This window comes from Paramisgurnus dabryanus, chromosome 10, assembly GCF_030506205.2.
Source record: "Paramisgurnus dabryanus chromosome 10, PD_genome_1.1, whole genome shotgun sequence".
In the NCBI taxonomy this organism is placed as follows: Eukaryota; Metazoa; Chordata; class Actinopteri; order Cypriniformes; family Cobitidae; genus Paramisgurnus; species Paramisgurnus dabryanus.
The window spans coordinates 16,116,133-16,142,997 of NC_133346.1; the positions used below are offsets into that span (position 1 = coordinate 16,116,133).

The following is a 26,865-nucleotide window of genomic DNA, read 5'->3' on the forward strand; positions in this document are numbered from 1 at the left end:
ATAGATAGATAGATAGTTAGTTGGATGGACAGATAGATGGACGGACAGACAGATGGCCAGATAGACAGACAGACAGACAGACAGATAGATGGATATATAGATAGTCGGATGGACAGATAGATAGAGATAGATAGATGGACGGATGGACAAATGGCCAGACAGAGAGACAGACAGATCGAAAGATAGATAGGTAGATAGATAGATAGATGGATGGATGGATGGATGGATGGATGGACGGACGGACGGACAGACAGACAGACAGACAGACAGACGGATGGACCGATAGATGGATAGATAGATGGATAGTTGGATGGATAGATGGGCGGATGGACAGATGGATAGACAGATAGACAGACAGACAGACAGACAGACAGAAAGATAGATAGATAGATAGATAGATAGATAGATAGATAGACAGATCGAAAGATAGATAGGTAGATAGATAGATAGATGGGTGGATGGATGGATGGATGGATGGACGGACGGACGGACAGACAGACAGACAGACAGACAGACGGATGGACCGATAGATGGATAGATAGATGGATAGTTGGATGGATAGATGGGCGGATGGACAGATGGATAGACAGATAGACAGACAGACAGACAGACAGAAAGATAGATAGATAGATAGATAGATAGATAGATAGATAGATAGATAGATAGATAGATAGATAGATAGATAGATAGATAGATAGATAGATAGATAGATAGATAGAATTGGTATTGTAAAGAATATATCATATAAAACACTCACAACAGTTTTCAGATTTTTGGCCCCTACTGTATCAATGTCAGAAATGACCCAGAAAGATTTTATTCAGGGCAATATTTGCCTCTGGGATCGAAATGATTGAATAAAATGAAAGAAAAAGATTTAAAGAAAAAAAGATTAATTCACTCAGATGACCCCACTTGCTAAATATTTGGGGCATTGTGTCACTTTCTGGCATTTGCACCAAGCCCTGGTTCATGTCTAATCCTGCACTGTGGATGGATTCAAGCAAAAGATGCAGATGAAGTAGAAAAAGGGGCAAGAGAGTGAGAGAGTGAGAGAGAGGAGGAGGAAGAAGAAGATGGAGAGAGAGAGAGAGAGCTAGAGCAAGAGAAGGCACATCCAGTAGTTTAATTGCCTACATGAATGCTTTATTCATGAGCCACAGATTTGAAAATAGATTTCAACAATATTTCCATGCTCCACTTATTAATGTAAAATAATAGTCTTGTGTGATCTAGATACGGACCATATAAGAACTTCATCTCTCTGCATGGTCTCCTCTAAAGTCCTGTAAGCTCAGAGTGAAGCGTGGATCATTCATACCAGGGACATAGCGGGTGTCTGAATTTACACTGCTATGCCTAGTGGCCATGACATAAAGGCACAAAGAATGATAGATAGATAGAAATAAATAGAAAAATAACATCTGAACGGAAGACATTTTGAAATGAAAATAATTTTTCATCACAATTAAGCTAACATGGGCAACATTTTTAGAATAAATAAACTTATAATCAATAAGGTTTACATGCTTGACCTTGACCAGAGCATACTTCTGAAAGTCTGGTGTATACTAGGTTCAAAAAAGTACCCTGTCAATGCACATTTTTTTTAATGCTTTCCTTTCCCCCTTCTTTCTATCCATCACTGTTTTTCTGTCTTCATTTCATGGCCACTAGGCATAACAGTATAAATTTAGATACCCGCTATGCCTCCAGTATGAATGATCTACGCTCCACTGTGAGCTTACAGTACTTTAGATGAACCAAGCAAAGAGATGAAACTGTCCTATATGGTCTGTACAAGAACCCTCAGAAACTTTCTTTTTAAGGCCGTATACCTTTTAATAGAAATACTTCTTTAAATAAAACAAGGCATATTAATTTTTTAAAGTCAGGGAGTGCAAAAGGTACCACATAACAGGAATAGCTGAGCTGCCAGCTATAGCTGCTGCTTTCTGTCGGCAATGACCTCGCAGACCTACTTGTCCTTTCTGTTCTTTTGGAACGAGAGCGAGTGATTCCCTCACTAAAATTAATCGGCGTCTACAAACATGTCTATTGGTTAAAGTAAAAAAGTTAATCAGCTGTGCTATACGGGTCCCTGCCGTCGGGTTTCATCAATAATCCACAAACATAAAAACAATATCCTACGTTCTGCATGGCTGCATCGTACAGAAAGTTAACCTCTTGTTTTATCGGAGGACGATGTGAGACAAAGAAATGAAAAAAAGGGGGTAGAGTCTGTACAGCAGTGATGAACTTGTAATTTTGTGGAAAAACATGGCGGCTTAGCTTATGCATTTATTAACCATTTGGATCTGTCATGTTAAAATGTGAAATTAGAGAGATGTCACTTCAAAACCATCTGACTCTCTTTCAAACACAAAATGTGACCCATGCTGGCAAAATGAGTCAGAATGAGCAAATTATCAAAAATTAGTTATTTATAGTTGACATTCTCTATAAAAAAACTTCAAAACAATGTATGATTTCTTTGAATCCGACAAAAAAATTCCAGAGCTACACCTGTTTGGAGAATGTGTCGAAAAATCAAGTTAAAGATTTTTGATGCTTCAAAAAAAAAAAACAGCATTGGGTCAATTTTAACCCAGCGATGTGTTCTGTTTTTTTATTCGAATAAGTCCATTAATTATTTTGTGTATAGGATTAGCCCTCAACATGTTGCTAATGAATATTCATTTGTTCACTGGACATGAATACTAAAGAAAGTTAAAAAATAAAACTTAATCTCTTAAATTGGATGGACTGTACGGAGCCCCTAAAGTGACATTGGAGTAAAAAAATCTAAAGTTTAGTTTCATGCTCACGTGAAACTTTCATGTGCTCATGCGAAACCTTCATATGCAGAATGTTTTTTAAAGTTTAGTTTCGCGTGCGCACGTGAAACTATCTCGTTCGCACGTGAAACTAATCTTGAATGACAATTGATGGCAAAAACCTACGCTTTCACGTTTGCACGCAATAGTGTCACATGCACACGTGAAAGCGAAAGTTTCACGTGCGCACGCGAAGCTAAACTTTATTTATTTTTTGCTCCATGTCACCTTAGGGGCTCCGTAGGACTGAAGTCCCTAGTTGGGTAAACTCAGAAAGTTGTAGATTTTTGCTCAAGTATTTTTTTTGTATTGAAGTTGGCATAACTAATTTTATTAAATTAGGTAAACAATTTGGCCCAAAAATTGAGTAAACAAGAAAAACCTAGGGGAATTTGGTACTAAGATTTTTTTCGTTGTGCGTTACCTAATGTAACAACATTAGGGTGACTAAATAATTTTGGAATGAACTGTCCCTTTAAGATGTAATTTTCCCCCAAATAATAATGCCATCAATTGTCATTCACTTGCTGAGTGTAAATATAATCTTCTAAAATAGATCTAAACAGTTGATCACACTAAATCTCTGCAATGCCCCCCCCCCCTCATTTTGAGCTCTCCTGTGACATTTACATTTGCAAAGTAATCTTCACAGGTTCCAGCACTGCAAACATTTATTGTTACACCTTAAATTACAATTTATAATTAGCAATTATCGTCCAGAAAATGTGAAGCGCATTTCGGAAACATAAATAGCTCAAAGCAAACAACCTTCAGAGGTGCACGGTGGCACGTGAATCATAATTCGGGGCTTCTGTGTAGTGAATGACTAAAAGTGCAAAAATAAAGACGTGTGAAGTTAATAAGGAAAATCTGTTTATTCAAACAGGATAAATTTCAATAAAGGGTTAGAAGATGCAGAAAAGAACGAGCAAGCGATGGGAGAAGGTAATCAGACGGGAGAAACAGGAAGCTGATAGACTTGCTAAGGGAACCGTACTAACCCACGGGGTCTATAGACAGTGCATTTTCCCCTCAGAGTTCATTCATTAGTTAATTAGTTAATTAGTCAGAGCAGATGGCTGTGGTTCACATATCAGGAGCTCTCAGGGGCAGCTGGGTGGAGGTAGAGATGAGGGAGGGTGTCGAAAACGTACACGTTAGGACCACAGCATGAGCACAACTAATGCTGCTCGACTGATGTCGTACACTGTACACATGAATGCATTCACAGCTCACCAGGGCCCTTTCATCAAAATATGTGAAGAGTTTCAGATAGCCATCGGCAGGGCATATGAATATACTGTACTGAAGATATCAATAGGGGATTACATATACTGCTCCAGGATAATGATGACTGCAACTGCAGGTCTAAGATCATTTTTCCAGCCCACAACTAAAACTTATTTACAAGCCACATAGAAAAAAACTCACAGATCAGCAGATCTTTATGCAACTGTAAGATTTAATGCATGTTTACCTTCATGTGCAGATTTTTTTTTTAAAGTTTAGTTTTGCGTGCTCATGTGAAGCTATCGCGCGACCACGTGAAACTATCGCATGCTCACCTGAAACTATTGCGCGCGCACGTGAAAGTGAAAGTTTCACGCGAGCACGCGAAAGTAAACTTTAGATTTTTTTTACTCCAATGTCACCTTAGGGGCTCGGTAGGTATGAGACCATCAGTGTGAAAAAATAAAACATTATTTAGTAGGAGTGTTTTACATGAAATGTAAATATTTTGTATAATAAGATGTACAACCAGAAAATTGAAGACCTGGAATGTATGGCTCCAGATGGCACAAAATCTGTTTTAAATATGTGCTTTTTAACATTCATTTACTACCTTCATGTCATTCAAAACCTGTCTGGCATCTTCAGAACACAAAAGAAATCACTGATCCCCAAAGACTTCCATTGTATAGATATACAACCACTTTTTTAAAGACATTTCTCAAAATGTTCCACAGAAAAACATACAGGTTTTGAATGAAAATGAGGATGAAGAAATTATATTTATGGGTAAACCATCGTTTAAAGGGGACATTTAACAATACTTTTTTAAGATGTGAAATAAATCTTTGGTGTCCCCAGTAGGGGTGGCACGGTCCATGAAAAAAATCCGAACCGTTCGGTTCGCTTGTCTCGGTTCGGAGCGCGTGTGTACCGCACGGTTCAACGGTTCATGGCATGCGCAATATAGTCTCATGCCCTGTATGTGACCTCAGATAGCGTGTTTCCCTTTCGCGCGAAAGAAGGTTTGGAGTATAAGTACTGCGGGTTATGTTACGTGTAGAAATGGCAAGTGGGAGAGAAAAGGAAGTCTGCCAGCAGTTGGAGGATGCGCCAGCGTCGTATAAGTTTGGTGTGTGGAAACATATTTTTATTTCATGTTACTTATGCTGACAGCGGAAATAAAACAATAGATAGAACTGCAGTCTATGGGTTGAATATGCTCCAACAGCCACAGGAGATCGCCTTCTCTCCGACCATTTATCTAATCTGAGGTACTGACAACAATGTTTTACGTCTTTTCATATTCAGTGCTATTTTTAGCCTTTCATTGATAAAATTAAAGCGGCTGATTTCCGCGTAGTTTCATTTTGCTAGCGTGTGAAATTTGCGCGATCTTATTTCAGAAATTGCCCCTCAAAGTAATCAGAAGTGGTCAAAAGTGGACAAAAGAGACTTAAAGAGATTTTAATATTACAGGTGCAAAGGTTATGTTTCTCTCTCGTCCACATAAACTCTCAGTATTAAAGCAGCCTCTCAGTGATAAATCTAAGAGCTACACTGAAGTTGGCATTTTAATAAATGCAAGTTATCTTTGTGTGCTAAAAATGCACATAAAGTTTATGTAGATGGCAATACACATTCTCTTTTTTGCCAATTAAATGAAAAGCATGTTGAAATCATCAATGTCTTCCCTCTTGCTCTATCAAAATCTCATCTGGCTTTCCTCAGAGATGGTCCAATGTGCTTAAAGTCAAATTCAGTTTGTGCATGATTACATGATATAACTTTTTTTAATACTGTATCCTAAATTATGGATAATTAATACATTAATAAGATAATACATTTCTGGAGTGTTAAAAATTTAAAGAAAAAATAACAACAAGAACCGTACTGAACCGTGAACCGTGACCATAGAACCGTGATACGAACCGAACCGAGGGTTTTGTGAACCGTGCCACCCCTAGTCCCCAGAGTACATATGTGAAGTTTTAGCTCAAAATACCATATAGATAGTTTATTAAAACATGTTAAAATTGCCACTGTGTGGGTGTGAGCAAAAATTTGCTGTTTTGGGTGTGTCCTTTAAAATGCAAATGAGCTGATCTCTGCACTAAATGGCAGTGCCGTGGTTCGATTAATCTGCAGTGCGGTATTATAATAATTCTTACATTTATATAGCGCTTTTCTGCAGCACTCAAAGCGCTTTACATGTGAAAGGGGGAATGTGCACCAACAACGTGCAGCATCCAGCTTCTGACATCACAAGGGGAGCCAAATTTCAATGACCTCTTTTTTACATGCTTGCAGAGAATGGTTTACCAAAACTAAATTACTGGGTTGATCTTTTTCACATTTTCTAAGTTGATAGAAGCACTTGGTACCCAATTATAGCACTTAAACATGAAAAGAATCAGATTTTCATGGTATGTCCCCTTTAAGGCCCATTCCCAATGACATTAACGACTCTAAAAATTATGTTTTATAAATCATCCTAAACTAAAGAGTACAACAGAGTCCTTAAACTACAATGATAAAGATACAGAAGAATAAAATTGATTAAAATAAATATTTTCCAGCTGGTGAACAATAAACATTAACAGTCAATCAAACATTTAAAATATGAAACTACAGTGCATGAACTTAGAATAATCATAAAGTAATCATCTGTTTGTGTGGATCCTAATATATTTATTGCTATTGTGCAGTTATCTTAAGCTACATTGGTGTGAACAGGCCTTCAGGCTTAACTTTGCAGTAAGCCCACCCTCTATATAGCCTATATGGAGATATCCATCACCGACTGGCTTCAGATACACACACTAGAACCACGGGGAACGCTGTATGTAATCCAGCACGGATTAGGATGCGAACCCAAATGGGGTATGACTGTGTATCTGAGTATTCTGCATTATCATTGGTTTGAATGAATTCTCTGCTTCACTGCAGATTCAAAAAAGCACTTCTGATGGTTATTTTTAGCTTGTTCACATATCTCCCTTCTGTCTCCACACTAACTCATTCTCTCTCTCCCCCCATTTTTCTTTGCCCGTTTTCCCTTTTATCAGTTTGCATTCTCTCTCTCTCTCTCTTTAAAGGTGCAGAGGCATATAGCTCACACAGTGAGGTGGTGTGTGTGACTGTGGCTACTGGATAAAGAGTCCGGTTTTGTGCTAAACCCGCTTTTTTGATGCAGAACACCTTTGTGCTATTTTGCTTCCTTTGTGCATTTTTTGCTTGTTTGAAAATGCTTCATCCAATCCAATCATGCAATGGGTCTGGAATGGCAAGACACAAATACATAATCCTCTTCACCACTGTAGAAAACCTCTTCAAAGCAGAATAGACAAACACACAGAGAGAGATTTGAGAGAGAGAGAGAGAGATGCACCAAAACGTTGGCCTTGTTCGCCTATTTACCAAAACACCTCACCATATTTTCTCTGCAATGTTTTTATGTAACACTTTACAATAAGGTTGTATTTTGGTGCTTTTCCATTGCATAGTACCCCATGGTTTGGGTCGGGTCAGCTTACTTTTGGGGGCTTTTCCATTGGGTGCAGTACGTAGTACCCGATATTTTTTTTTAGTACCACCTCGGTCGGAATTCCAAGTGACCCGAGTTACCAAAACGTGACGCGAAAACACTGTAGATACCTGATTGGTCTGAGAGAATCATCACTACCAGCGTCATCTCTAAAATGTAAAAGATTAGCTTTACCTTCATGCTAGCTTGCGCTGTCTCGAGTAAACCTGTTGTCATCTGTGCTTTGCTGTAAGTTCCCAAACTCCCTTTTAGCGATGAAAACATCCACAGGGCGTGTATCAGGAACACCATAACAGTTTTTCCCAGACTTGAAGAATGTGACGGCACATTCGCGATGCACATGTCCGCATATATGCTTAAATGCAACTTAAATAAGGGCTCAGTCGACCGACGCCACGGGTGTTTGTACAGAAACTGTCACGTGAGATAGAGGTAGTGATAAACGCAATGTGCAAACATCTATTTGTGGTGGTCAATTTTTATTTTGTGGCGGACTGAGAAATAAATAAATGTATGGGAATGTATGGACGCTCTCACTTGTATGATGTCACAGAAGTAGGCAGCGCAAATATAACGACACGCCAATAATCCCTCCAACTGCGAAGTGTTACTAAACCTAATGGAAAAGCTAACCAAGCCAAAGTGAGGTGAGCTGACCCGAGCTGAACCAAACCAAACCGTGGGATACTATGCAATGAAAAAGCGCCATTTGTTAACATTAGTAAATGCTTAAGCTAACATGCACTAACACATGATAAATATAGTTTTTCAGCATTTACTAACCTTTGATAATGTTAGTAAATGCCTATACAATTATTCATGTTAGTTCAAACTTTTTTTTAATTCAAACATTTCAATAATATATTAGTAAATGCTGAAAATAATATGAACTAAGATTAATGTTGTAGATGTATTGTTAGTTCATGTTAGCTGATGCATTTACAGTACAATTGTTCACTTAGTGTATTCATTTAAACATCATAACATTTGGTTTGATCAGCGTGTTGTACAAGGTCAAAGTATTTACTGTATATTTTGGTGAAAGAAATGTGGGAATTTTATTTACATTTGCATACTGTGCACTACATACTACTGTGTAGTAGCAATAGTAAGGGGTTGTGTACACCAAAACTTTTACGCCCGCGGCCGGCGCATGTTTTCAATTGTTTCCAATGGAAGCTCGGCGTTTTTCAAATAAGCCAGCAGCTAGCGGGTTTTTTCCGCGCTGCAAACCGGGGCTCGGCGGTTTTTCTGCGCTCGGCGCTGAGCGTCGAGAGTTGAAAGAGATTCAACTTTGGGAGAAAAGCTCAGCTCGTCAATGTCAGTTCTCACACGGCCGCCCAATCACAGTGGAGGAGGGGCGGGACATTACCACAGCAACCAACCGGCTCGCAACTAAAGTATCACATCTACCAAAGCGCTCAGCTGAAGAAAGCTGGCACTCAGCTGAAAAACAGCTCGCAATCGCCATCCTCAAGGCGTTTTCAGCCGCGTTTAAAAGTTTTGCTATTGCAAAAAATTTTTACACGGTGTATACCAAGTACATTTTCTGTATACATGGAATTTATGTACTTTTGCAATATTTGCACTTCTGTATGCAACCAACCATGAGATAAAAGATATAATATAATATCCTTTTTGGATACATTACTATTGTGTATCTTTAAAGGTAATTTAGCTGGTACAAAATTGTTTCTTAAGGTACACAATAGGTCCTTAGGGTATAATAGTGTACCCCAAAAGGTTGTTGTATACCCATAAAGGTACAAAAATGAATGACGGTACCACCCCAGCGACAGAAAAGGTACCGTTGTGTAAGGTACACATTTGTTCCAATGCGACAAATTAGCCAAAAGAAATGTTTCCCATGATTAAAAAAAAAATAGGTTTCTTAGCTTTTTTAATTTGAACCCAACTGCAAAGAGTTAATAGCCTGGTTAGCCAGACCTACATCAAGATGTAAGGTCTGGCAACTCTTCACACAAACAGCTCAATGCAAGGGGCGGGATATAAGGTTGTCCCTCAAAATGCCTCTGCACGCAATAGGATAGCGCTATGACGGATCAGAGCAACGAAGAAGGTGACGTAGTTACCGTAACCAGTCGGCAAAACTCCAAACACATCTTTCTTGCTTAAAAAGGACTTCAGTAGGGTTTATTTGCTCTTCTCTCAAAGAAAAACATAAGTCTAAGTCCTCCAGAGTCGCGGCCAAAGCCGCTTCAAAAGATAGCTGTTCGCCAGCAGCAGCAGCCATTCTCTGTTTTCAAGTAGGAACCGTTGCAGCTCTGTCGTCATCATGTTAAGCCCGCCCCACAGACGCTACACACGATGTGATTGGCCTGACCAAATTTTGGTTTTTGGACCGGTTAAGTGTATTGTGAGTGCCTAGACTAAACCCTGGCAGCAAATATATTTTGCGGCCGCTAGGGTGCGTCTAGATTTCTAGGCTAAAGAGTTAAAGCATGTTTTATACAAAACATTAGGCAGATGTATTCATCCACAGCATCTAACAGTGCATTCAAGTTTTACATTTATCTGTGTGTGTGTTGATTAAGAATCAAACTCATGATGACCTTGGCATTGCTAGCACTATGCTCTATAAATTCAGCTACAAGAACGTCATTCATTTAAACATGTATGTGTTAATCCAAAGCGACTTACAGGATATTCAAGATATACATTTTATAATTTTGTGTATTTCATTGGATTCAGACACATGACATAGCTAGCCATAGTAATTGCATTAACCATTTTAATTTCCGGGATGTCTAATTTAATTTTTTGTCGTCTGTTTCGTATGCCGTACCCAGTGTATTCTGCGTAGTATGCAGAAATCAGTACGGGGGTATTTTATATGAAACAGTAATGCTCTGCATAGCCCACTTGATATGCAGACATCTAATAAAGGAGCTTTTGAGCAGGGTATTAAATAAAAACACAGCTGAGAACACACACAGTCCAAAACTACCCCACAACTGTGGCTGTGATCCACTCAGATCATCTCATCTCTACAGGGAAATGTTTCATTTACAATCTTACTCTGTTCAGATTTATATTCAATCTGCCACTCTAAACTCACCCTGCGCTTCTGCATAATCACACTTTCGTGTGAAGAAGATGTAGTTTCAATATGCCGGGAAACCCGTAATTGTGCTGATACGCCCTGCACCCGGTTCACTCCACAGCATGTCTCCAAACTTTCATGTGACACCTAAACCGAGCTTAAAAACTTAAGCGAGCCTTAATATCATTACTAACAGCTTGGAAATGTATCCATAATTGGGTCTTTTTACATTTTAGAGCCTTGGAAAGCGTGAAGAAGGCTTTTACGTCTTTCTGATTGGGTTGCTGAAATTCTTATGTCCACGCTAAAATCACTTTTCGGTATCTTTAAATTGACGTACAGCGTAACACTTCTTCTAGAGTTTCGGCTGTGTCTGCATCCTGATTGAATTACTGTAATTCTTAAGTCTTAGATGAGGGTCACTTACTAATGTGTTAAAGTTGAAATCGAACAGAACGCCACATTTTGTGGTGCAATGGTTGTAAAATAGACTCATGACTCAAAAATGTAGGGAATACAGAGGATTTCTCATAAGGTTCTCAGAAACAGGGTTCCCACACCTTAGTTAACTTCAAATTCAAGAACCTTTCAAGGACTTTCCAGGTTCAATACCCTCAAATTCAATGACTAAATGTGGGGACAAATTTCAAGGGAGAGCAAGGTTACAATGTGTTACAATTTTAAGATACATTGTTACAGTTCCCTTTTGATGGAACTCGCGCTGCATCACTGCGGTGACACTTTGGGGACGCCTCCAGGGGTAAGTGCGTCTGAATGTGTATATCAAATTCAACCAATGGTGAGGCTTAACAACATGACAGGGTGACGCAGGAGCCTGGAAGTATATCGCTATCTGAAATATTGTCAAAGACGGCGTTAAAGAGACGCAGGAAGTACGGCAAGGGAGACGCAGCGTCTGGTTCCCTTCTCAGGGAACAACAGTTACATACGTTACCCGAGACGTTTTCATGTGTCAAACACAACTATGCAAAAAAGCATTTTGGTATGAATCCGCATATGCATACAGAAGATATAAGCATTTGAAGCAAACAGTTTAGCACGTGTGCTTAAAAAGTCTAGAATTTTAATGATATTATCCTACACTACACAGGGAATAATATGGATTAATATGGATGGCCTTGAATTTTTTTCCCCAGATTCACAAACTTTCAAGGATTTCAAGGATCCGTGGGAACCTTGCAGACAGGACTAAGGACTAAGTGCGGTGTTTCATAGCGAGAAGCATCGACTATCAGAAAAAATGGTCCTGAACTGTCACTGGGGCAGTACCCTATCTAAAAGATCATTATATGTACGATTTAGGCACAGATATGTATACATTTGGTACCAATATCTACATTACGTCTACTAACATGAATTCTTTAGGTGCACATTTGAAAGGGTACCGCCCTATTGACAGCTAGCGACCATTTCTTCTGACAGTGTGTACCCTATATTATAGCCTACACATTGCACCTGGAGAAGCAGACCATCCATTAAAACACGACAAACTAACAAAATTTGTGATTTTGTGACAACCTTGTTTTCAAACAACCAGTCTTTCTAATAAATTAAAAATCAAGATTCAAATACGCAAGAAAAAAATGGCAAAATTAACCACATAAGGCTAAATTAAATTATTATGGAGTTAAATCATAGTTAAATATTAAATTTTTTTAGTATTTAAGTAGAATATTTTTAAAAAGAATAAGTTACCCAACAAATCTTATTGAAAGTCATGATATTATGAAGTCATGATAGCCCTAAAATCTTATTGATGCTTCATGATTCATGCATAATATCTAAAACAACATATGAAGTGGCATCATGCCAAGTTTGACTTGCAAGAACTGATGATGTTTACTTTCAATGACGTCAAAACAGGTGCAGCGCTACAGTACTTGGCACACTTCTGTGATACTTGTATGTTTCTTTTTTGTCATTTCTGCAGCTTGACAGCATTCATCACAATTTACTTTCATGATATGAAAAAATAGCAGCTTGGAATTTAAAGGGGGCATATCATGAAAATCTGACCTTTTTCATGTTAAAGTGCTATAATTGGGTTCCCACTGCTTCTATCAACCTAGAAAATGTGAAAAAGATTGAAATTTGGCACCCCTTGTGATGTCAGAAGGGGATAATACCGCCCCTTAACCTGCACTGTCCAACCACGGCACTGCCATTTAGTGCAGAGATCAGCTCATTTGCATTTTAAAGGACACACCCCAAAGCAGCACATTTTTGCTCACACCTACAAAGTGGCAATTTAAGCATGCTATAATGAATTATCTATACGGCTAAAACTTCACATACGTACTCTGGGGACACCAAAGATTTATTTTACATCTTAAAAACGTCTTGTGAAATGTCCCCTTTAAACAAAACATGTTTTTCAATACAAAAACCGTACAGGTAAAACCCATAAATCATGGCGTATTATTTCAGATCAATTTTGGTAAACTGTCTCTTTAAATAACAAATGCAGAACAACACATGCACAGGAGAACACCAAATGCTGAAAAAGTTTTCTTTTCACAAAACCAAATCTGATTTCATGTTTTATTTTGATCAGGGGTGCACTAAGGTGGTTAGACAGATGAAAAGGGCAATAAAAGACTATCATGTCATACTTACCCAAAACTCCCAATCTGTAGTTCATAGTGACGACAATCACGTTTCCATAGGCGGCAAGAACGCTGGCGTCAAACATGTTTCCCGTTCCCTCCATGTATGAACCTCCGTGGATAAACAACATCACAGGCTTCTTCCGACGATCTCTAATATCTGTGTGAAGCATGATGGGAAACACACAAACAAACACAGCTGATAACATAATACGCAATAAATGATTCACTTTAAAATATACAACAATAATTGTTGTATGTTTTGCTTAGTTAATCAAATTTAATTTAAATTATACTTTATTATTACACTCGTTGGAATGCTTGATTCTGATTGGCCAGTCGCAACATTCACAAGTTTGTTAGTCCCAGATAACAACCGCTCAAAACTTACAACACACGGTAACCGAGATGCTGTAAATCATTTTGACAGGAACAGTTTACTATTAAATATATGACATTATATTTAAACCAAATAGTGCGTTTATGACATTTAAAACTTAAAGTAAACGGGTTATCCTTGCGGAAGGTCTGCATTCGTTTAATATTAGCTAATAAAATATTTCAAATCAATATTTGATATTCCTTACCTTACTTATGAGGTAAATAGAAGAGTAATATGCTGGATAATGTCTAACATTATAGATATATAGGGGTGGTTTTCCCAACAGGGATACGCTTAAGGCAGTTTAATTAGGAAATATAACTAGTTATAACAAACATGCCTTACTAAAAACATAACTTGTGTGCAAAACAAAGTGCACTGGTGTATTTTAAGAAATGTCAGTGCAAGTTGTTTTCAGTTTGGACAGCTCTCACATTTATTTTAGTCTAAGACTAGTCTAATCCCTGTCCGGGAAACCGCCCAGTAATGTTATATATACATTTAACTTTCAGTTCAAATAGTTAAATATATAAATATTCAGAATATTTTAGAGCAGTTATGATGTAATGGATTTTCTGCCTAGTTCAAATATTTTGCGTATTAATGTCGCAGCTGCCCTGTGCATTAGAGCATATACAGTAGGTCATCTGTGAATTTGCATTTGGTGCTTACATTTTACACAATGGAGATATATAAATAGTATGTAAATTAAAATGTAGCCAGTGTTTTCATCTTTAATCCTCCTCTCACCCTCTGAAATCATTTGGGACGGTCTGCCCCGACTAGCTCTTCATTTCTGTCCTCTGCTGGCATGCTCTGACTATTCATCCCCCAAAATATTCTCTTGCATCTCTGTACCTGTGCTGCATAGTTTAGTTTCATACGTAGCCCTTAAATTTAACAATTTCATCATCTCACTTCTAAGACCTCTCTACTTTTCGTATCCCATTTGGCACTTGTCTGTCCTCCGACCTGTGATAAATCCCCCCTACTCTTCAGATTGGTACGTTCTGTCTCTTTTAGATTCACATCTATCTGTATGGTTTGTTGGTTCAGATTGTCCCTCTTTGCCCTCACTTGCAGTTTAACCGTACAGGTATGTGTGTGTATTAGCTACACATATACATACGTTTGTGAAACTGTGTTCAGTAATGAAATGTCCAGTTAGCCAATGATTCTGTGGTGTGCAATCTCTGTAGATAATTCATATGAAAACCAGACCATGCAGAAACATAAATAACTACCACGACATCTGTTTACCACGAGAAAGGGGAGGGGGTGAGAGAAAATAAAAGGGTGAGTGTGACAGAATAAGAGACACCCAGAGAAAGAGAGAGAGAGAGAAAGATGGAGATGTGAAAAGGAAATGACACACAAAGAGAATAAAATACAAGTTATACAGACCAAGGTCCTTTCACGGACACACAAAATAACGTGAAATTGCACACACACACACACACTCTCTCTCTCACACACACAGGCAGCTGTGATGCTGAGTCGCTATGGAAACTGCCTCATCTCGCTCTCTGTCTAATAGAAGCTCACCAGCACTGACTCACTCATGCCTGTTGCCACGGAAACAAATTCTACGCACGTATTTGCACGCCCGCCTGCATCACCACCTGAATCTCGGGTTACAAATGCATTACAGCGACTGCACAATCTCTCCCCTTTACACACACACTTCCTTTTCTTAATCTTTGCACTCACATAAAAATCTTTTAGGCAAAGGCATCTTTTACCGACATCCACACAGACAACGCTACAACATCATCATCTGCTTAGACAGACCTGTGCGATCACCCTTGAACATGCTCACACGCAAGTCACAAACTGACAGCACTCTTTAGCAACACATTTATGAACACATAGGTTAGGTCTCTTTCTCACTTGAATACTGATTTCCCCATGGAAATGTAAACAAGTTCAATTATCCCAGAGTACCGCTCAAACACACACACATATTAGACTAATAATTACATTTTCTCTGCTTTGCGTTGTTTTATACCCTTAATGGAGTTTAATGTTTAAGAGTCACTCGCACCTTTAAAGCAATGACACCTCAGATTTTGGGATTTAGTGAGATTGGATTGCATGGATTAGATGCCCAATAGGTCAGCCAATCAGGAAAAAAAAATATATTTAATTATATCAAATCTTATGAGATGACATGGATGAAAAAGTTCACAAATAAAAATTTATGTTTAAGATATTTCTCCTAGATGGTAAAAAGACCAAATAGAGACAGATATTTCTTTCCTGCTCTTCAGATATTTCTCCTATATTGAGGTTTTAGTAATTTCTTAAAGGACACTCCACTTTTTTTTGAAAATATGCTCAATTTCCAGCTCCCTTAGAGTTAAACATTTGAATTTTACTGTTTTGGAGTCCATTCTACTGATCTCTGGGTCTGGCGTTACCACTTTAACATAGCTTAGCATAATTCATTGAATCTGATTAGACCATTAGCATCACGCTAAAAATAACCAAAGAGTTTCAATATTTTTCCTATTTAAAACTTGACTCTTCTGTAGTTACATCGTGTTCTAAAACTGACAGAAAATTAAAGTTGCGGTTTTTTAGGCCAATATAGCTAGGAACTATACTCTCAAACTGGCGTAATAATCAAGGACTTTGCTGCTGTAACATGGCTGCAGGAGGTGCAATGATATTACGCAGCACCTGAAAACAGTCCCCTTAGTATCTTTCAATAGCAGGGGACTATTTTTGGGCAATATTTAATATCATTGCCAGAAAATGAGCATATTTTCAAAAAAGTGGAGTGTCCCTTTAGGTTTTATACAAAATTTTAATGTCAGACTTGCCAAAACGCTGCGGTCAAAAGTCTGAGATCTCGAAACTGGAAATGATATTTCTCATTAATTCTTCCAACATCACATTATCTGTGCTATGCTTTTACACACATTTTTATAGATTGTACACTGAAAGTATTTCAGCTACAGTTTCATCAGCTTTATCTTTCTTAAAATATATTTTGGCAGCAAAAGAAAGCTAAAACAACTATCACTGCAATCTAAAAAAATCCGACTTGTGTTTTGTTAAAGAAGCTATTTTTTATTTCACTAAACTATAAGAAAAGAAAAGTTGAGATAACTCCAAAAAAGTGACATTTTAAAACAATGAATATGGCCAACTTAATACTTTAAGCTGAGAGAACTAAAATATCTAAGTGTGTTAATAAAATAGCGAGCACTGGATTATGAGCATGCTCAGATTGAAGGTATTTAGTATGATTCAATTTTTTTTGCATTTCTTCCACATCATACTAAAATGGTTGCCCTACTCTGGGATTGTTTTTTATGTCTGGTTCTTACATTTAAAATTTACTAAATGCAATAGCTCAGAGGATTTTGTCTAAGTGGAATACAGCAAAGTCGCATTTCAAATTTAGTTATTTTTGCACTTTGACCTGTTGCGATAATGACTATGTCGACTTGTCGCATGATAAGTGAAAATGACCTTGGTAGTTTTTTGAAGAGGCAATATATTACCATAGTGTTTACATGTGTGTTTGTTTGCATAAAAATGAGTGTCATAAGCATTTTAGCCAATCGTGATTGCCTCTGTCATTTCTGTCTACTGTCTTTCTTGTAAGATTGGCATGCGCAGCTCAGGGCACGCACGCGCACACACACACACGCACGCACGCACGCACGCACGCACGCACGCACGCACACACACACACACACACACACACACACACAGAGAGAGCGGATAGTGACAGGCGAAGAAAAGCTCGCGATTAATCGCAAATTAATCTCACATTTTTATCTGTTCTAAATTTACCTTAATTTAACAATTTTAGTTAATTTTGACAGCCCTAAAATCTGAAACATAACCATACTGTAACATCCAGTTACATTTAGATCTGAGGTGTAGCTATTATAAACGTGACTGCGTATAATGCCGCATACTCACAGATGCGATCAGAGTAACACCCATCTAAATCAATAAACCACATTTCATTTAATTTAATTTCAATTCATATTAATATTTAATATTTTTCATCTTAATATTCTTAAAAATCTAAGTTGTGTTCTTAGAAGGGATGTACTTGCATTCAGGGGCCTCATATTGGTATCATATTTACATCTCAAACGGCATGTTTTATTTATTTAAGTTTTAATAAATTACTTGTTTAATTGTGTCATTAACTGCATTATCCTATAAAATGTATGTAATTTTAAATCCATTTAGTATATAAACAACGAAAATGACATAAGCTATAGCCACGTGATTGATTTTCATTTCAATAATGTTTTAAAATAAAATTATTAAAGGAACGCATTATTGCATCATATTTTACCTCATATGTGAGCATGTGTGATTTTGCGCCCCTGTAAACTATGGCAAACTTTGGTGTTGTACCAAGATGAATCTAGCAATCTACTAATATAACGTCAAGACTGTCACATTTGAAACCATAAATTTTCTACACAGAGGAGGTTAACTGCACATTACCGTACTGGGGTATGGAAATGTTGTAAGTGTTTCCTACACGTTTTAATTCCTTAAGATAGCGAAATGCAGCAACAACAGCAAAGAGCTCGTGAGCGCGCTCAGACGCTGATGACATCTGCGACTGCACTAACTGCAGCGCCTGCTGCCAGAATAAAGTAATGTAACACGATCAAAACACTATCAAAATGGCAAAAATCTCTGAAAAGTGACAAGGATGCAGCACAGAATCGATAATATTGTGCTTATTAAACAGATTAAAAGTCAAATAACTGATTAATGGGCACTTCTTTGATTTTGAGATTGCATGCAAAATCCATTTAGCTAAAAAAAACCAAGGGGCACGTCCCCCCTCAGTTTGAATGGGCATGACGCCTCTGCTTGCATTATTATGCTATTTTATTGTCATATATAATCTTCAAGATGGGATTTACACTGAACAATGACTATTAGTTGTTTAAAATTTAAATGCATATTTTATCATTTTTATTTATGTTTTAAATATTTAGAATTGTTTTCATATTAATATTTCTTATTTTTATCTTTATATTCTTAAAAATCTAAGTTTTGTTCTTCTTAAAAATGATGTTCTTGCATTATTATGCTATTTTATTGTCATATAATCAGTGACATACAATGGTCTTAAAAAGACAAAATCTACTATTGTCATTTATTAATTAACCGAATTATGAAAAGTAGCTATCGTGGCAGGCCTATTTGGACGCATTAATCAAAAGTCTTAGTTAATGTAACTTTTTGATCCATATACATAATCTTTCAAGTTTACTGAACTTAAAAACTTAAGTTCAGAATGTTTTGAAGAGTACCCATAATAATAATCCCTTACATCTCAAAATTAATTTTTTATGTTTTATCAAATATTAAGTACTAATACAGGGCATCTTAATAGTTGTTAATTACGAAGTCACAGAGGTTCAAGCTCTTTTTATCTTTACTTTATTTTGTTGTAAATTATAGTTTTTTGTAGGGATGCACCGATATGGAACTTTTGGCCGATACCGATAACTCTTTATATTTGGGGGCCGATAACCGATATATATATATATATATTAATTTTGCAATGAAAAACCCCCAGCCCGCGGACATCTTGTCTTTGCGCTAGACTAGCATACTCTTCTTAAGCCCGCAGCACATGTCATCTTTGTGCTATGTCACAGAAAGCACCAATCAGAACTCCACATTGCCAGCAATGAGCAAGTGAAGTGGTTCAACAAACCGAAATAATCCATAATGTATCGGCTTTCATTTATCGGCCTAATTTTGCTATCAGACCGATAACGATAATATTAAAAATAAGCAGTTATCGGCCGATAACAATATGTCGGCCGATATATCGTGTATCCCTAGTTTTTTGTGAAATTACCATTTAGATAATCATATTTGCTTTGGTAAACATCAACCTTTTTAAAGACATTGTATTTTTCTTCACAATTATGAAGACACATGCCAGCAATGATATTTTTGTGGAGAATTAAGTTTATTTAATGATTGACAAAGTCATTCATGAATTAATTGCATTCTCAGAGTTATAAAAGTATTTAATACGCTATATAAACACCAAAGTAAATGAATTAATAATTAATAAGCACAACGTTTAGTGACTTTATTTTTTACAGTGTGGGTAGCAAAGCTACTAAAACGGTCCTCAAGAGTGCTATGCTTTAATGTCCTATGGGACTGTGACTTCTCCTCACAGGACAGAACTGCTGAAACTGTGATCTCTTTTATTGCCTCAAAAACAAATGTATTGTGTCATCTGCTGAAAAAGCATCTGCCGAAGATTATGAGAAGTCTCTATGAAAGGTTTTGAATGTTGAGTGATTTAAAAAAAATCTGGGTTGTTTTGAGTTAAAAAAAATAGCTTATTTAAACCAATGTTATGGTGTCTTATTTAGAGTTTAATAACTTTTGATCCACATTAATAATGCAGAAAAGACCAACGATCTCCAAAACATCTGCTTTACTGCTCCCCAGAGGAAAGTCATATAGATTTGACAAAAGGTTTTCATTCTGTAACCTTTCAATGTATAATTTAAAAGACAATTAACCCTTTAAAGCAAAACCACAGTAAAACATTTTGATTTCTCTAAAAACTGCAGCATTGAGATTGTTTCAGTGTGTGATGCATCGTAGAAGCAAACAGAGAATCCACAAACACCTTATCTGGGACAACCCCGCTTATGAATCCATGAGTAAAATCTTTGTGTGTATGTGTGAGAGAAATAATGGGGAGACACAGGGAGAGAGAGAGTGAGGTGAAAAAGAGATCTTTTCAACAGAGGCCTTAGTATCCCATTCGCTTCAAAACATCCTCAAAACACAAGAACGCTATTCTATCTCTCAACTCTCTCCCATGTTGCACATCCCCCTATCCCTTTCTCTCTGATCTCCTGCTTTTCCTTCAAGTCTCACGCTCTCCTCAACACTTTGCCTTCATCTCTCCCTCTCTCCTTTTTATGTTCGGGCACTTTTAGGCCTTTAATTTACAGGAATGAAATCAGGACTCGATTCAAGCTGGATCACATGTTATACGTCGTAGGTAAATGCATACCTTTTGCGCTGCGTCTCAGACTATCCCTCCCTATTTGTTCTTGTTTTCCACCCCCGCGTCCTCTCTCACTCACTTTTTCAAAGCTCCACGAATCTCATTTCATCATATACAGTACTCGTCTTTATCACCACTGTTTTGGTATCAATCTCTCCCTCATCTATGCTCCCAAATTGGCGATCTGAGCTTTCCTCTTTCCTCTTCTCTTTCATGTTCGTTCTGTCATTCTCTTCCTCTCCTCTGTTGCTGCTGTGCGTTCGCGCTCTCCTTCTTTCCCGTGTTCAGAGACGCAAAATTGGATTAGCTGGCAGTGTCTCTATTTAAACCTCTGCAATTAGAGACGCCTGGAATCCGAGAACTCAACGCGTCAAGCGTGTGTTAGTTCGAGCACTTGACACACATGCATGCATACACACGCACAATATATTTAATGGAAACTGTTCTGTGACAGACACCATGAGTATTGCACGGAAATATCAACATGCACACATACAACGCACACACAAATGTACACATCTGATGCATATACAGATTGAAGCAGATGTTATTGCATCGCTACGGTATATAATTTTTTTGAGAAGATGGAGAAATTAAGACATTTTATAAAGTAAACTATTCTTCTTTAATCTTTAAAATAAATTACTTTTTATTTAAACCTAAAAAAAAATTATTGAGAAGAAATGAATTTATGTATATTTTACAAGCAAAGAAATTTTATTATACACTACCTATTGTTTATACACTGTCAGAAAAATCTTCAAGCTGGTGCGTTAGCCTTTGAAAAAGTACATATTTGGACCTTATGGGATCATATTAGCACCTCAAAAGTAAATTTGTACCAAATAGCTCCTATTAGTATCTCAAACTGAGATATTGGTACCATATATGCATCTAAAAGGTACATATTAGGACCTTTATAAAGGATACTGCCCCGGTGACAGCTTGGGACCATTTTGACAATTTTTTTTCTGACAATGTATGATATCTATTTAAATGTCTTGGTAGAATTTTGGTTGTAATTTGTTTTAAATATTTTTTTGAGAGTTTAGTTTAGAAAGTTGAGGTTAAAACCAATAAACACACACAAAATGGTTTTCTCTAAAGCACCTGTTTTTGTAAAAAATATGGCAATAGGATGCATGTGATTAAACTGATATTTTTATGCGTTTTTATTTAGCTTTTTTCACCAACATCTAGCATCCAGTCCTTTTTAGTACATTACCCACCATAGTGCATTGTCAGCTGGATGCATACAGACCAATGATATCGCCCTAAATCACAGAGGGCTGATGGGATATATGGTTTAATTGACTATTATTTTGATCCGAAATGACACAAATATAAAATGAAACCTTAAAAGCCCTCAACAGGAGATTATTCTAAAATGTTATAATGAGATGATGAAAGTATTAAAAATATATATATATATATACAGCACAAACAATTCAAGCATGTATAAATGTGAGCGTGTGTGTATGTTAAGGTAACGTGTGTGTGCGTGTGTGTGTGAGTTCAGCTGAAAGCAAACTGCAAAAACATACAAGACAAAATAAGCAAGAGTAAATACTGCTCATATTATAACCACCCCCAAAAAAGAGTCTAAAAAACAAGACAAAAAGGGGAAAACATGCAAGAAAAATACCTTCGTCCCTCGGCCTGTTCATCGTAGACTCATCGTGTTTTTTTGTGAGCGGACCTGGGGTTAAGACAAAAAGGGGGGGAAAGAGAAAAGACAAAATTCAAAAAAGATTTCACTGCGCTTAAATAAAAAGAGCAAAAAACTCCAGCAAAACAAGAAAAATGACAAACTAGACCATGTGTCCCAATTTAAAAGAAGAATCAAAAACAGCAGCCAAAGCAAAAGAGCCAAACAGACAACAAACTCAGAGACAAAGAGAAAGAGAAAGAGAGAGAGAGAGAGAGAGAGACTATGAGGGAGACACAGATAGAGATGAGACTGATGCTATAATGCTGTGACACTTAAATGATCAACCGACAAATGTTGTTATCCTATTCACTCGCTGTATGACAAGCTTTGGATGATAAATGTCCGGCCATCTCGCTTTTGAGTTCAGGGAAAGAAAGTGATGAGGCGTGTGGAAACTGGGTAGCGAAGCTGTGTTTACTTAAATGGCCCTCAAGAGTGCTATGCTTTAATGTCCTATGGGACGGTGACTTCTCCTCACAGGACAGAACTGCTGAAACGGTGATCTCTTTTATTGCCTCAAAAACAAATGTATTGTGTCATCTGCTCAAAAAGCATCTGCCGAAGACATAAATGCACAGGTTTCATCTATTCAAAATGCACAGGGCAATGTCAGCATCTGAGGTCGAGATTAAATTTGCATGTAAAAAAGACAAAAGCTTGACTTTTACTCAATTTATATCTATGTATGTTGCAGACGCTTTTATCCAAAGAGACTTACAGTGCATTAATTTACAAGGAATACATTTTTATCAGTATGTGTGATCCCAACCCTTGACCAAGCCACTGTTGTCGGTATGTGTAAAAAATAATATTATATTTTCCCCAAAAAACTGTACTTTATGGTACAATATCATGACAATAAAATGGTATTCTTTAAAACTTCTTGGAGTAATACATAAATACCTTGGTGCACCAGTGTGGTAAACATTTATTATCATCTCCTAAAATCATTGTACCATATTACTGTTAACTCATTCCCTGCCATTGACGAGAAAAATAGTCAATTAAGAGAAACAATTCCCTGTCAATAACAAATTTTTCCGGCTTTCCGCAATACCGCTATTATCCACTCTTCCGTAACTTATGCAACCGGGAAGTAACGCCTCAAGTGAAAGAGTAAGAACTCCATTTATGTTTTTAGGATCGCTATGCATCTGATCTCTACACTGAAAAAAAAATATTCATTCAATTTACTCAATTTTTTTAAGGTTAGTGGTCACAATCAATTTATTTAAGCTACATTTAAACAAAAGTTTTTTGTTTTGTATTTCTATATAATTTTTTGGTTTAAATGTAGCTTTAATGAATTGATTGTGGCCACTTACCTTAAAAAATTGAGTAAATTGAATGAATCATTTTTTTCAGTGTATCAAAAGTCCTTCACAAAAATGAAATTATATCTTTTTGCTAAAAATTTGGTGTTTTTAAAGAAACCTACAGTGAAAAAAAAAGGATTCATTCAATTTATTTTAAGGTAAGTGGTCGCAATCAATTTATTTAAGCTACATTTAAACAAAAATATTAGAAAAACAAAACAAAAAACTTTTGTTTTAATGTAGCTTAAATAAATTGATTGCAAGCACTTACCTTAAAAAATTAAGTAAATTGAATGAATAATTTTTTTCAGTGTACCCATATTTGAGAAAAGTTTTTTTTTGTTTAAAATAAAAGGGTCTGTACTTTCACTTGAAATATTGTATGTTAATATATTTAAAGAAGAACATTTTCTGGAAGGCATTAAACTTTTATGAAAAATGCTGGCGCTGGCTGGCAACTTTTTTTTAAAAGTTTGCTAGCGTGGAAAGAGTTAATAAGTTATAGTCTATCAACATTTTGTAAGTATATGAAAGTACAATTTATAAATTGCATTTCATAAAATGTACACTGTTAAAATACATGCTGATTAAAAATGTATACCTTGTAATTTCATTCTCATGCTTGATAAATCCCTTTGCTGTTTTTCTCATCTTTGTAAGCCGAGCGTCTGCTAAATGCCTAAATGTAAATGTAATGCACTGTAGCTAAAAGCATCTTTTAAATGCATAAATTGTATAATGTAAAATAAATGAAACTTTCTAGACCGTATTATCATCTGGTGTTAAAGTTTAATTCTACAGTGCAGCTTAAGCAACTAGCAAACTTACCCCAAAGATTCTTGTTGAAATGTATTTGTGTATTTATTACTAAATGTGTTAGTTCTGCAAACCAGAATCCTTTTGTCTCTGGGTCGTTCAGAACAGGAACTGAGAGCGGCCGGTGTAGCGAAACGCATTAGCATCTCTTGCTACCTCGGGTTAAATGCTAAATGTTTGTGTGGCGACAGCCATTAATGGGTATTATCAGTGTGACCCCCCTCCCCCTGGCTGTGGGCCTGTAAGAGACGAGATAGAAATCGTCTCCATTTATTTACCGTTTATCGGCTACATGGCCTCTCCACACCAGCAGACCACACACACACACACACACTCCTATTTGTCATTGTTGTGTGTACAATTCTAGTCTGTGAGTGTCTAACACAAGCAAAGTTACATAAACACATATACAACTATATTTTTAGGCATCAAATCCTTACAATGTCATTCACACACACAAAAAAATACACAACACATACTAATTACAAATGGCATAAAATTAACACATTTGGCAAGTGCCTGAATGGTAAAGATTCATAAATAAATAAAACTGAAGTTGTCACCAATTACACCAATTTGGGCTGTCAATAAAGAACCTTCCCATCTGAAGAATGATTTATTTTGTTTCAATAAAGGTTCTTTACACTCTAAAAACAAACGGTGCTAAACGGCACTAAAAGTGGTCCACTGGCTCGTAATCATAGTGAACCATTTTAATAGCACTTGTATCACCTAGGTAGAACCATATTGTGCTATATAGAACCATATCTGGTCCTATAGTGGTGCTATTGCTAGTTCTTCATAGGTGCTTTATAGGAGCTATGTAGCACTAAAAATGGTTCCTTTATGAATACGAGATTTTAGTGCTATTTAACACTTGTTTTGAGTGTAGATTATAAAAACGTAAGAAAGAAATTTGACTAAATGGCTCTTTGGGGAATCAAAACGTTGTTATTTTATGGCATCGCTTTGAAGACCTTTTGTACACTGCAAAAAATGACTTTCTTACTTTAATAAGTCTTTTTTAAAGACAAAAAATATACAATTTAAGTGACTCTGTTCTTAAAACAAGCAAAAATATCTGACAATGGGGTGAGAAATTTCTTGAATTAAAAAAAAAAAAACTTATTTCCAAAAAAAAATTCTGACACTATTGGCAGATATTTTTGCTTGTTTTAAGCACAAATGTACTTAAATTGTAACTTCACTTCTTTTTTTCTTAGGTCGTTTGCTCATCAAGAAAATACGTCTTTCTTGATTTAAGAATTTTTTGATATTTGTACTGAAAACAAGACAAAAATCTGCAAAAAAATTATTTTCAAGAAAACGTTTTCTTAGTATTTTTGTCTTGTTTTCAGTAAAAATATCAAAAATTCTTAAATTAAGATGCTTTCTCTTGATGAGCAAAACGACCCAAGAAAATAAGTCTAGTTTTTAGACCACAAAATATCAAATTTAAGTGATTTTGTGCATAAAACAAGCAAAAATAATAATAATCTGCCAATGGGGTAAGCAAAGTTTTCTTGAATTCAAGATTTTTTCCTTGTTTTATGCACAAAATCATTTAAATGTGATATTTTTGGTCTAAAAATCTAGACTTATTTTCTTGGGTCGTTTTGCTCATCAAGAAAAAGCATTTTAATTTAAGAATTTTTTGATATTTTTACTGAAAATGACAAAAATAAGAAATTTTTTTTCTTGAAAATAATTTTTTGCAGTGTGTATTTATTACAAAGGAATACGGCTGAAGTCGAGTTGTGGGAGTGTGTAACTATTTTTGATTTGATGAACTAGTCAAGTTACAAACACAGTACACTTTAAAAACAATAAAGACGCTTAAAAAGTGTCTTTTAATAACTTTAATATCCCTCTCTGGAATATTCACCATCATACTGTATGTTCGACACCAAAAATCTTTTCTCCATGTGCCAACATTCACGAGCATTTGACACCACTTTCATGAGGACTATATATACACTTATAGAAAAATATTGATAGATAAAACAATTCTGCAAAATACACTTCCATGGCTATCTATTGCGAATTAATTTTCGCAATTCACTCACTATTGGCACTAAGTTAATTTTGGGCCTTGGTATGAGTGTGTGTTGCTCTGAGCGGACTCTCTCGAGTTGTACTTAGGCTTGGAGACTCGATCAATGCTGACGTGATTTTCAGTTCAATTCACCATCTCAGGTCGGTTCTTCCAGTAAAGGCCGGAGACCATGAGACAGGTTGATAGGAGCCCGTGCGTGCGCATGTGATTAAGCCCCAGCCACATCAGCACTTT

At 36.6% G+C, this 26,865-nt stretch overlaps 1 protein-coding gene across 2 annotated transcripts in view; it reads right to left on the bottom strand.

Annotated features, from left to right (window-relative positions):
- nlgn2b (neuroligin 2b) overlaps positions 1–26,865 on the bottom strand; it is a 92,036-nt gene that overhangs the window by 19,565 nt on the left and 45,606 nt on the right. For both annotated transcript variants that reach the window (XM_065290633.1, XM_065290632.2), the window contains exons 3-4: positions 22,378–22,431; positions 13,316–13,465 (exon numbers count right to left, since the gene is read on the bottom strand). In XM_065290633.1, coding sequence (XP_065146705.1) covers positions 13,316–13,465; positions 22,378–22,431 — 204 coding nt within the window. The remainder of the gene's footprint in view (positions 1–13,315; positions 13,466–22,377; positions 22,432–26,865) is intronic.